A 13,911-nucleotide genomic window follows, 5' to 3' on the forward strand; every position below is an offset into this window, starting at 1 on the left:
ACCTTTGCTCCCGTGGCAAGACTAGAATCCATAAGGCTGCTTCTTGGTGTAGCTTGCATCCTCAAACTCAAACTCTACCAAATGGATGTCAAGAGCGCCTTTCTAAATGGGTATCTTCATGAAGAAGTGTTTGTTGAACAGCCCAAAGGGTTCATAGATCCAAATCATCCGGATCATGTCTACAAACTGAAAAAGGCTTTGTATGGCTTGAAACAAGCACCAAGGGCTTGGTATGAAAGGTTAACTGAATTCCTGATCAACCAAGGATACAAGAAAGGTGGAAATGACAAAACCTTATTTGTCAAAGAAGTGAATGGAAACTTGTTGATAGCACAGATATATGTTGATGACATAGTCTTTGGAGGGATGGCGGAACCGATGGTCCAACACTTTGTGAGACAGATGCAGTCTGAATTTGAGATGAGCTTGGTAGGAGAATTAACCTATTTTCTTGGATTACAGGTGAAACAGATGGAAGACACAATATTTGTGTCTCAAAGCAAGTATGCTAAAAATATCATAAAGAAATTTGGCATGGAAAATGCTGCACACAAAAGAACACCTGCTGCCACACATCTAAAATTAACCAAGGATGAGAAAGGTGTAGATGTAGACCAAAGCATGTATAGAAGCATGATAGGGAGCCTACTGTACCTCACAGCAAGCAGGCCTGACATCACCTTTGCTGTTGGTGTATGTGCTAGGTACCAAGCTGAGCCAAAGATGAGCCATCTTACACAAGTAAAAAGAATCTTGAAGTATGTCAATGCAACTTCTGATTATGGAATAATGTATTCCCACACCAACAATGCTAGGTTGATGGGATATTGTGATGCAGATTGGGCTGGATGTGCTGATGACAGAAAAAGCACCTCTGGTGGATGTTTTTACCTAGGAGAAAACCTTATCTCATGGTTTAGCAAGAAACAAAACTGTGTTTCTCTATCCACTGCAGAGGCTGAGTACATTGCAGCTGGGAGTAGTTGCTCTCAATTATTGTGGATGAAGCAGATGCTTAAGGAATACAATGTTGAACAGGATGCTCTAACATTGTACTGTGACAATTTAAGCGCCATAAATATTTCAAAAAATCCTATTCAGCACAGTAGAACAAAGCATATTGACATTCGTCATCACTTCATCAGAGATTTGGTGGAAGAGAATATTGTGAAATTGGAGCATGTTGCAACTGAAGAACAGGTAGCTGATATTTTTACCGAAGCTTTAGATGCAAATCAGTTTGAAAGGCTTAGGGGCAAATTGGGAATTTGCCTATATGAGGAATTATAGCAGTTAAGGCATTATGTGCGCGAAACCGTTTTTTTCTCCAAATTTCAACTATTGGCGCACGTAAATCAAGGAAAGACAAAAATAACTTTCCATAACTTCTCAATTACACGCTATCATCTCTCATATCATCATTATTCCTTTCCAAAACCTTCAACTTCCTCTGAACTCTTTGCTGCGATCTGCAAACACAAACCATCATCTCAAATCATCAAAAACTTCAAACACTTCAACAATTTCCGTGTGAATATGTCTCAATCCTCCGGTTCCGCTCAGATCAAAAACAAACTTGCTGATGCTGTGAAAACAAGATCAAAATTTAAGAAGGAAGGATCAACTGTTGTAGTCAATGCGACACCCATATCAAGTATACTTGCTACTAGTTCGAAAAAGAAGAAGTCTGCAAAATCCACTAAGAAAGTAAGTGAATCGTCTCCCTCAATCTCTATTAAGTCTGATTCTGTTAGGTCTAAGAAGAAGAAACCCCAATCTCCCGTAAAAAGGGGTTTGAGCATGTCTGACCTATACTTGAATAAGGATCTTTCTGAAACTGCGAATGCGGAATCGCATGATGTTGCCTCCGGCAAAAATGCGAATGTTGAATCGTCTGTTAAATCTGTGTCAGAAAAGGTGAATCAAGAAAACCCTTCTGTAGAGGAAAACCCTAGTTCTGTTGAAACCCTAGGAAAAACCCAAAATATTGCTGAGAATGTTGGTGTGAGCAATAATCCTAGTGTTCCTGAGAATATGACAGTTCCCACGAATGTCATAACTGATGTTACTGAAAAATCTCAAGAAAAGGCTGTTGTAACCGATGCTCCAACCGGTGTTGAACCATCCTTTATACCAACTGATGCTGAGAAGGATGTTGAAGCATCCAAAGGAGGATCTAGCCCACATGATGACACTGCCACTGGGTCGTTTGGCAGTGGATCTAATACTGAAGCTTCCACTGAAGAGGAAGTAAACAAGGAAAGTACCCCTGAAGATGTGGCTGATTCTGAGCCAGAAAATGAAGCTGGTGAGGACTCTGAGAAAACCACCAATGAAGAACAGGATATAGTGGATGTTGATGAAGTCCCCTCTGAAGAAGATCTGCAACCTCCATCTACTCAAAAAGGTATTGGGAGAAGACTGAGAAGCAGGACCACTACACCTGCACCTGTTGTTACCACTACCCCTGTTGTCACCAAGAAAACAAAGGACAATACTCTGAAGCCTGTCAAGTATGGTCCTAAGAAAGGATGGAGCAAGCCTATACCTCCTTCTGAAAAGAAAAAGGGTGTGCTGAAGAGGAAGAATGCACCTTCAAGTGACTCTGAGTTTGAAGCTGAAAAGGATGACTCAAGCATCAAGCCTCCTGCTAAGAAGGCTATGTCTGCTAAGAAGGCCATGCCTCAATCTGTTGCTCCTGACATTGAAGACTTTCCTTGTGACAATGTGTCATTTCATCTTCCATCTTATGCTCAACGATGGGGAATCATTTGCAAAAGAAGATTGGCTCTGGAAAGGGAACTCGGCAAAGATATTATGGAATGTGAAGAGATTGTGAGTTTGATCAATGATGCTGGATTGATCAAGACTGTGTGGGGCTTAGGCTCCTGCTATGAAAAGCTGGTTAGGGAGTTTGTTGTCAACATCCCTATAGGTTGTGACAATCCCTTGGACAAAGAATTTCAGAAGGTATATGTTCGAGGAAAATGTGTGACATTTTCTCCAAGTGTGATCAACAAGGTGCTGGGTAATGCTGATGATCCTCACCCTGACATAGATGTATCTGACAATGTGGTCTGCAAAACTATCACAGCTGAAAAGGTGAAAACCTGGCCCAAGAAGGCGAAGGTACCTGCTGTCAAACTAACCCAAAAGTATGCCATCTTGAATCGTATTGCATCTGTCAACTGGGTTCCTACAACACATGCATCTGATATTGCAACAAATCTGGGTAAGCTCATTTATATGATTGGTACTGGTACTAAGTTTAATGCTGGTCTATATATTTTCAATCAAGTTGTGCAGCATGCTAAGACCTCTGTCACCAAGCAACCAATTGCATTTCCAACTTTGATCTGTGACATCATCTTGTCCCAACATCCGAATATAAGGCATGAGGATGAGTCTGCTAAGAAAAGGGCAACTCCTCTGGCCATTCATCAGAAGCTGTACAGTAAACAGCATGCTCCAGATATTGTTGGACCATCAACTGCTGCTGCTGATACTCCTATGACAAGGAAGGAGATGATTGCTATGCTGTAAGCAAACTGTAAGGAGCTAGATGAAAAGAAGTTGCAGTTTGAAAGGATGATCCAAGCTCTCAGGGTTGAAGAGGCTGCAGTTCAAGCAGCTGATGCAGATGATGATGGCTCTAGTGGTGAAGAAGAAGCTGACTCAGATGCTGAAGGAGAAGAAAGTGATTCTTCCCCAAGTGCTTCTGTGTAATTCTGATGTTTCGTTATTTGGATTTTTTTCTTGTTTTGCATGTTTGTGGGCTGAGCCCTGAATTTAGCACCTAGTGTGCATGGTTTGTAATATTATGTCTGCACTTTCTGTTCTGCTACTATCTGCACTGCTTTTGGATATTATTTTATGCAGTTCCCATTTTGTCTATTTTGTGGCTAAAAAGGGGGAGTAGCTGTATGCCATAATAGATTATGATGAGGCTTTGATGTGCCATCAGATGCTGGGTCATCTGTATAATCCTATGCATGAATTAAGGGGGAGTAAGATGATCTTGGTACTCGCATCTGCTGTTGAGGGGGAGCAATTTTTTTTTACTGCTAAGCACACAATGTGCTACTGCAGGTTGAAGCATCATCTGTTCCTGAGAATTTATTTTTCTCAGCTTTGAGGGAATTTATTTTTCCCCAGTGTTTCTTTTAATGAGAATCTTATACTCTCTATTGGCAAATTCCTGTGAGGCTCTTGTGCTTATCCTTCCGCTGTTGCATGCCTCTGAAGTTCTAAGTTGATACATGATAAATATGCTATTTTTATATGAGGGGTTATTAAAACAAGCATGTTAAACTGTTCTACCTTACTTCATGACTGTGTGCCTATGTTGAGTTGAAGAAAGGTAGCTTGTGTATCTCTCTAGAAAGGTTGAAATAATCTTAGGATGTTTTAGCCAAAAATTGCCAAAGGGGGAGATTGTTGGCGTTGTGTGGTTGGCCTCATTTTGCTAAAACATGTGATCTTTTCTGATGTGGAACTACATGCTTCCACCATCCATTATAAGCAAGATGTTCGGTACAATGCTTCAACATTGGATACCACATCCAGTAGGCCGGGCCTGTGTATGTTGAGATCTCGCGCTTAAGTTCTAAATATGGAATCCATAATAAATGTTCGGTTGTGATAAGGAGCGTTGTCACGCATAATTATTAATGGATCTCGTGATCAAGTTTTGCTTGCTAATCAGATCTTCAAGTTAAGGAAACAAAACATTTTAATTAAAGAATATTCCTTGAAGGAACCATTAATCAAGCTATGTTATTAAAGCCTAATTGAAGACCCAGCCTGAACTCGTGAAGGTTATTTAAAGAATGTTGACACCATTGTTCAAGTCACTGAAACCAGATTTGAGTCTTACAAAGCGTGAGTTTAGGTTTTAGTATTGTGTCTATTGTGTTCTAAGTCTTGTGTTGATTTCCCACTAGACTAGGAACTGTGTGTTTGTGTGTTGTAATATCTCTAGAGCTTCTAAGCAAGGAGATAGTGTGTGTATACAATTCCTAAGCTTTGAAGTACGGAATTGGTGAATGTTTAAGAAGTGTGTCTTCATGTACAAGTTGTTATATGTACGATCACAGTGGCTGTGATTTAGAGGAGTTGAGCGGAGGTTCTCATACCTAGGTGTGTCTTAGGTAGGATATAGCACGGGTGGTGATTAGGTGAGAAGTCATAAACGGGAGGTTTATTGAGGGCTTCAAACTAATACTATCATAGTGGATTCACTCCTGGATTGGTATCCCCCAGAGTAGGCTTATGCTGAACTGGGTTAACAAATTACTGTGTTAATTTACTTTCGTTTTGTTTAGTTTATTATTCCTTGTGTATGCGCGGTTGGATGTTGGATCACTGATCCACGCATTAAAAGTGCACTATAGTGGTGAAGCATTGAGTACAACATCTTAATACTAGTGTGCCAGAATTTCACTTTTAATTAATTTAGTAGCGAATAGTTATTTATCGAGCGTATTAGTTATTGAGAGAGTTAAGACGCGTTTGTGAGGGTTGAGTGACCATGAGCTTTAGTTGGGCCTTGAACTTGGGCTTTGGCCAATTGGGCCTATATCACAAAAAAATAGGGAGAGCATTATAAGCTCATATGGAGAGAGAAACTCATTTTTCTCTTTGTGATCAAGAAGATTAGAGAGAAGGGAGAGCTTGAGGAGGAGCTTGAGCAAGAGAGATCAAGAGTCAATCATCGAGCTTTCGTCGGATCTAAGGTACGAGAGTTAGATTGCATATTCGTGAGTGGTCATAAAGAGGGGAGGATGTCGATTCCTCCATTCCCAAACTCTTTCACTCATTTTCGTTTTGGTTTGGGTGAATTTTTCTTAAAGGAAATAGAATCTAATGTTCATAATATGTTTAATATACTCTTAGCATGATGTATGCACGAATTTAATGGGTAAAAATAGGAATTTGTGGATGTTTGATCCAAGAACAATGTGTTTCGAGTAAAATGTATAGATCTCTTACTTTATGGTATGTTTCGATATAGATCTGAGAATCAATCCATCCTTTTATGTTTATATATATGTCATATACATGAAAACAAACTTATTTGAGATTTATTACATGAAAAATGAAGTTTTTGGGTCAAAATGAGTAATTGATCATTTTTCGTAAAAAAAATCAGAAACAACATTTTGCACTACGCCCCCGGCGTGGCCTTTCACGCCCAGCGTAGTTGTTTTTCTGGAAATCACACGCGGCATGATCCTTTTCACGCGCGGCACAATGTTCTGGGCTGGCCATCACCCGCGGCGTGACCCTTTCACGCCCCCGGCGTAGTTCATTTTAGACTGCGTTGACTTTAGTTGACTTTTGACAGTTTTTGCCCCCAGGACCTATTTTACTCGATTTTTCGCATAGATTCCAATTCCGGAGTTTGTTTTGTGAGATAATGCATGCTTAATACAATTAGTTTATGTTTTTGGTATTGTGTTAAAATGCAAAGTGAATACATTGTACGTAATAAACGATGTATGTTGATAGTATGATTTAATTGTGTTCTTATGCAATTATTTGTTGATGGTATGTATGGAATATAATTGTTGTTGATGATTGTTGATGATGTTTGTTTAAATATCAAAAAGGTATATTAAGATGTTAATCAACTTAATAAAGAAGGATATTAGGATTATGTTATTCTAATAAAGAAGGATATCGAATTATGTTATTCGATAGAGACGTATATTAAGGTATAGTGTTATCTTAATAAAGACGAAATATTGGATAGTGTTCCACATTTATAAATGACGAGCTTAATGCTAAATGTGATTGTTGATGTGAGAATATTCATGAAAACATACATGCATTCATGAATTATATTAGGGATATTGGATATTCCAATGAAGAATGATATCAGATTATATTTATCCGATAAAGACGAATATTAGAGGTGAGATACTCTAGTAAAGACGATGATACCACATGCATTAGATATGTCTAGGGCGACGTAGCATGAAGTTGAAGCATTAGATTGCATTAGGATATGTGTACATTATGTGATAATTGGTATGTGACATATATTTTGCTAAGTGTGATAATTGTTATGTGACACTTATGTTTTGAATTGTTGATAATTGTCTATGTGTGTTAGACTTGCTTTATGTGTTGATTATCCGATGATTATAAATGTAATTGGCTTCAATCTTTTGTATACTGTGATTGGTATGATGATGATGATCATGATGTATATTTATGGTTTATGAATATGCATGAATCGTGATGTAGTGTTTAAGTATTGTTTACTTACACTGTATATTTGATTATGTTATCTAACTCTCCGTTTTGTGCATTTGACTAGCTTGTGATCAGATTTCACAGGTTATATGTTTATCGATGTTGAGTCGTCGGTTAAGCTCCGCTCTGATTGTGACACAAAAAAAGGGTTTTATATTGTATATAAAGTCTATTGTCTAAGGTGTTTTGTATAATTAATAAATACATTATTTAATTCAATGATTTGTATAAACAAACATTTTTACTAATTAACTACATTAGTATTATTATGATTGAAGAATGTAATACTCGAACCGATATTCTATAAACTAAATTGTGATTTTTCGTTGCGTATTTTGAAAAGGATTTTAATATAGGTAGAATCACTACAATAATGGATTTGGGTGTTACACTAAAACATATATGTCTTTTTACCATTAGACCAGACGATAAAAGTTATCATCATAAAATGTATGAATAATATATTTGAAAGTTGTTCCAATTTTTTAATTTGAGTGATTTCATTTCTTTTTTTTAAAAAAACAAATAATTTCATAACTAAAATTAGAATAAAATTTTGATAATACCTATTTTTAAGATGTGCTGAGTTGGAGAGATTGAGTACTTTTTTTTTTTTGGTTACAGGAGAGATTGAGTACTTATTAGGTACTATTACTAAAAAATTATAAATGAGTGATGTGTATACGCGAGACCCACTTAGGTACTCAAAATTGGATTTCTCCATTGTGGATGCTCTTAGTATATATGATAGTTATTTTGATATTGTTATGAGTTATATGAATCTATGACATAACTTGTCTCATATATGATTTATTTAGTAGATATGATAATTATTTTGAGATTGTTATGAGTTCTATGAATCAGTAGTATAATTTATCCCACATATGATTTACTTAGTTAATATATAATAGTTATTTTAAAATTATTATGAGTTATATGAATCAATAGCATAATTTATCATTATATATACTAAGTAAATCAGTAACTTAATTTGTCATATATACCATGATAGTTATTTTAAAATTGTTATAAGTTACATGAATAATTAGCATAATTTATTCCACATATACTTTTCCGTGTATAAATCAAGTAGCATTATTTTCTTTTCTTTTTTTACAGAAAAGTAGCATTATTTTCTTGAAAATACTAAAATAATTTTTTACCTATTAATTAATAAAATTGATTTTGTAAAAGAAATTAAAGTGAAGTTCTATTATTTCATGAGAAGATATCAATATTACAGCTCAAGCCCAAAACTGATTACCCAACTAAACTTTTATTACTCCCAAACCCCTCTTTATTATCTTTATTTGAAAAAAAAGAAAAGAAAAGAGATAAGTATGTTTTTCATTCCCGTCAAATATGGCAATTAAATTTTTTTTTTTTTTAATCCCTCCCCTCTTTTAAGTTTTAATTCCTACTATTTCCTTTTTTAACTCTCACTTGTGTTTTTCAAGGCACTACAACTCATATTCACAGACACAGGCCCACAAACTTCATTATTTTCCATTTCTGTTTCTCTCTCATCACTTATCACCAAAGAAAATCAAAACTCATCTTCCTCTTAAACCTAAAACCTAGCCGTATCATTTCTTTCTTTGCTGCGCCCCGCCGTCCTCCAACCTCCACCACCACTCTCTTACTCTCACCACAAACATTTTTTTCCTCTACTTTTTTTCTTTCTTTTCAAAACTGTGAAGTTCATGCCGGAGCTCTGCCACAAAAAGGTTCATCTTCAGTCACCTTTGAACTCATTAATGGAGTTTACTACCAGATGTATGACATTATGTAAGCTTTTTGTAACACCCTAACCCATACTACCCTTAAAAACGTAATTTTAAAAACTTTTCAACAAGTGTAAAGGCAGAGTGTCACGCGGTAATTAAAACACAAGCATACACACAGAGCGTCATGAAGTTTAACATGAAAAGCAACAGCGGATTCAATCACACCAAGCATGCATATATATACATATATATATACATAAGCCATATTCATCCCTAAGGATGTCACTTATACAAGAACTAGCATATCAAAAAGGTAACACCGATATACGATGAAATCCAAGCGTAATCCCCGACTCGATGTTACATTACCAGAGCATTTACTATTTACAAACTCTAACCAAAAGCTAGTACTAAGAGGAGTAATCTATGCTAAGTCTCCTCACCAAAAGGTACTTCAACACCAAGCTAAAACAGCAGTCTAAACGTCGGCACAGTACTCAGCCTGAATATCTGAACCCCCAAAGGTCCAGCAAATAACACAAAGCAGAGAGTTAGAAAAACATAATCGCATATCATACGAGCATAAGAAAGGTCTTACACTTTCGAACTACATCATACATATTCTAACTCACGCCAAAACATCGCACTAAACGATTATCAATTAATAAAGTTCAACACAATTCAACCAAATAATGTCACGTACCATTTATCAAATATATGCGCATTTACCCTAAGGTATCTAATGCCAATTAATTCACTGTCATGCCATCCCTAGACATAACTAAATGCATGTGGTACCAAGGTGTCTCACCAACGGTGGACCAAGAACAGTTTTATATCTTGCTGGATATGTCGGAACTTACCGAACCATCTTATCTCCCTTGGATAAGCCAACACAGTTTTATATCCTGTTGGATAGCAACTCCGGACTCATGGATTCATCTAATCCGATCCTCGGCTTCATTATGGACACATAATCCATTTTCGTTATTGGAACCCAAGTTTCCAATGTTCACATACAATCATGAATGCATGTATGCATACACATATCAACCATATGATATTCTCTAGCTCGAAGCTACTCTTTTATGAATGCGGGAACACAATCCTAACACATTCACTTAACATTACAATTTAATGCCAAAACATCACATTGCTCATTTTAAGCTACAACTTATTGCATACACGTTTATCAATCATATAACGATTAACAATAAGCATTAACAGTATCAACATGTATCAACAATCATGTAAGGATACTCTTAAACCATGTTACAAGTGCCTAATCACACTTACAAACATCAACAAAAAATTGCTGTCACAGAGGCCTTCGCTAAGCGAAGCCTTAGCGAGACATGGCGAACCTCACCAGGAAGTCACCTGCTCATGGCGAGCATTGGCGAGCTTCAGCGAACTATTCGCTGAGCGAAGGCTTAGCGAGCCTACGCGAACATCACCAGGAAGTCACCTGCTCATGGCGAGCATTGGCGAGCTTCAGCGAACATGTTCGCTACAGCGAACTCCTGGTCGCTTAGCGAACTATACCAGAAAAATATCTGTTCTTGAGTTTCAATAAGGCGGTTTAACATTGAATCAACTCAAAAATTCATTCAAACATGTTATAAATTCTTATAAACAGCTATTTCAAGCATATATGGTATCAAGGAACATTAATCATCTCTTCCAAACATCCAAATACCTCAAACAATCAAAATCATGCCAATTTCTTGGGTTTTAAGCAACTTTCATAAACTTTTTCAACATGATCCAAACACATGCATATTTTTCATGAAATCAAGCTAGTGATTAACACATACAAAGTGATGATGAAGAACATCACACTCACATACAAAAGCTTAATCAAAAGTCTAAAAGAAATTGAGTGGGAGAGTTCGGGAATGGAGACATAGACAATCTCCCCTCTCCTTGCCACTCAAGAATCATGAATTCTAATCTCTTACCTTAAGTTTGGTGATGATTCCTAGCCTTCTCTTGCTCAAGCTTTCTCTCTTGATCAAACCCTAGCCCTTGCTCTATTCTTGCTTCTAAGACAAAAGTCATGAAATGAGCTAAGTCTCATGACAAGGTTTCTTTAAATACCTCTCCCTAAAAGTCATGAACCAAGCCCAAGTGGCTTAGGCCCAAATGGCCTCTCACGCCCATTAAGCCCAAAACAAAGGTTCTCGCGTCTAATAACTTACGTTCGGCTAAATAATTATTCGTCGCTCACTAAAATAATAAAAGCCAATTAATAAATAAAATACATTTAATAAAATATACGAATACGAAAAATGGGTCGTTACAATCCTACCCCCCTTAAAAGAATTTCGCCCTCGAAATTACCTAGAAACAGATCGGGATAAGAATCTCTCATCTTGCTTTCCAACTCCCACGTTGCATTCTCACCAGCCGGTCCTCCCCACACGACTTTCACGGATGCAATCTCTTTGTTTCTCAACCTCTTCACTTCTCTTCCTTCGATTCTCAAAGGCACAGTCTCGATGGTCAAGTCATCCCTCACTTGAACATCGTCCGATTCAATCACGTGTGTCGGATCAGACACATACTTGCGCAACTGTGATACATGGAAAACATCGTGCAAATTCGCCAATGATGGCGGTAATGCAATCCTATACGCAACTTTCCCAACTCGCTTCAAAATCTCAAACGGCCCAATAAACCTCGACGTCAACTTCCTTGACTTCAACGCACGTCCTACTCCAGTAGTCGATGTAACTCGTAGGAATACATGATCCCCTTCTTGGAATTCAATGTCCTTCCTCCTCTTATCATGATAACTCTTCTGTCGACTCTGAGACGCTTTCATCTTCTCACGAATCATCCGAATCTTCTCTGTTGTTTCTTGTACAATCTCTGGTCCAAGAATTGTACCTTCTCCAGTTTCATACCAACACAGAGGTGTCCTACACCTTCTCCCATACAAAGCCTCAAACGGTGCCATTCCGATACTAGAATGGTAACTGTTGTTGTATGTAAACTCTACCAACGGCAAACAAGAATCCCAATTCACGTTTTGCTCCAAAACACAAGCCCTCAACAAATCCTCTAAGGATTGTATCGTCCTCTCCGACTGACCATCTATCTGAGGATGATAAGCTGAACTCAACCTCAACTTCGTTCCTAAAGCTTCTTGCAAGCTTTCCCAAAATCTGGAAGTAAATCTCGGATCTCTATCCGAAATAATACTTGTTGGAATACCATGTAGCTTCACAATCTGCTCCACATAAATCTCGGCCAACTTAGGCACCAAAGTACCTTTCCTGATAGCAATGAAGTGAGCACACTTCGTCAGACGATCTACCACTACCCAAATCACCTCGTTACCTTTCTTGGTCTTCGGTAAACCTCCCACAAAATCCATTGCAATGCTATCCCATTTCCATTCTGGTATAAACATTGGTTGTAACAAACCAAACGGCTTCTGATGTTCGATCTTCGATTTCTGACAAGTTAAGCAGGAATAAACAAATTCAGAAATTTGCCTCTTCATTCCCGGCCACCAAAATAACTTCCTCAAATCCTGATACATCTTGGTTACTCCAGGATGAATACTCAAACCACTTCTGTGACCTTCTTCCATGATCATTCTCTTCAATTCGGGTACATCCGGTACACAAACTCTTCCGTGAAATCTCATGACTCCACTTTCGTCAATCTTGATATTGGTCTCCTTGCCTTCATCGATGAGTACCATCTTCTCCATCAATCTCTTATCCGATTTCTGACGTTCTTTAATATCTTCAAGAAAAGGATTCGTCAACTTTAACATTCCAAGCTTCACACTTGAAGAAGTAACCTCACACACAAGACTCAAGTCTCGGAATTCCTCAATCAACTCTAACTCTTTCACCATCAATGATGACATATGCAAAGTTTTCCTACTTAATGCATCGGCCACCACATTGGCTTTTCCGGGGTGATAACTCAAACCAAAATCGTAGTCCTTTAAGAATTCGAGCCATCTTCGTTGCCTCATATTCAACTCCTTCTGGTCGAATAAGTATTTCAGACTCTTGTGATCACTAAACACTTCAAACCTCGATCCATACAAGTAGTGTCTCCACACTTTCAAAGCAAACACCACTGCGGCTAACTCCAAATCATGCGTTGGATAGTTCCTCTCGTGAACCTTCAGTTGCCTTGAAGCATAAGCTACCACATTACCCCCTTGCATAAGCACTCCGCCAAGTCCTAACTTCGAAGCATCGCAAAACACGACGAATGACTCTTTGGCATCGGGTAAAATTAACACGGGTGCAGTAGTCAATCTTCTCTTGAGCTCTTGGAAGCTCTTCTCACAAATACCATCCCAAACAAACGCTTGATCTTTCCTCGTCAACTTGGTTAACGGTAAAGCCAACTTCGAAAAACCTTCGATGAATCTTCTATAATAACCGGCCAAACCAAGGAAACTTCTAATCTCTGAAACAGATTCCGGCGTTCCCCACTGTGACACAGCGTCAACCTTCGCAGGATCTACCGCGATTCCTCCACTTGAAATTATATGCCCTAGGAAACTCACTTCTTTCATCCAAAATTCACACTTAGACAACTTGGCATACAACTTCTTCTCCTTCAAGACTTGCAAAACAATCCTCAAGTGCTCTTCGTGCTCTTCCTCGGATTTTGAGTAAATCAAAATGTCGTCGATGAACACCACCACGAATCTATCCAAAAATGAATGGAAAATTCGGTTCATATACTCCATGAAAACTCCGGGTGCATTGGTCACACCAAACGGCATAACTGAATACTCGTAGTGCCCATACCTCGTCCTGAATGCAGTCTTAGGTATGTCTTCCATCTTCACTCTAATCTGATGGTATCCAGATCTCAAATCTATCTTACTAAACACGCAAGCTCCAACTAGTTGATCCATCAAATCATCTATCCTCGGAAGTGG

General features: G+C 38.0%; 1 protein-coding gene across 1 annotated transcript; it reads left to right on the plus strand.

The window, feature by feature from the left end:
- The first annotated feature begins 1,536 nt into the window (after positions 1-1,536).
- On the plus strand, positions 1,537-3,543 carry LOC123886226 (cell wall protein RTB1-like). The gene has a single exon (XM_045935559.1). It carries the CDS (start codon positions 1,537-1,539, stop codon positions 3,541-3,543), a length of 2,007 nt encoding a protein of 668 aa, XP_045791515.1.
- Positions 3,544-13,911: the final 10,368 nt, after the last annotated feature.

The sequence above is a fragment of the Trifolium pratense genome, linkage group LG5 (genome assembly GCF_020283565.1).
Source record: "Trifolium pratense cultivar HEN17-A07 linkage group LG5, ARS_RC_1.1, whole genome shotgun sequence".
Lineage (NCBI taxonomy): Eukaryota > Viridiplantae > Streptophyta > Magnoliopsida > Fabales > Fabaceae > Trifolium > Trifolium pratense.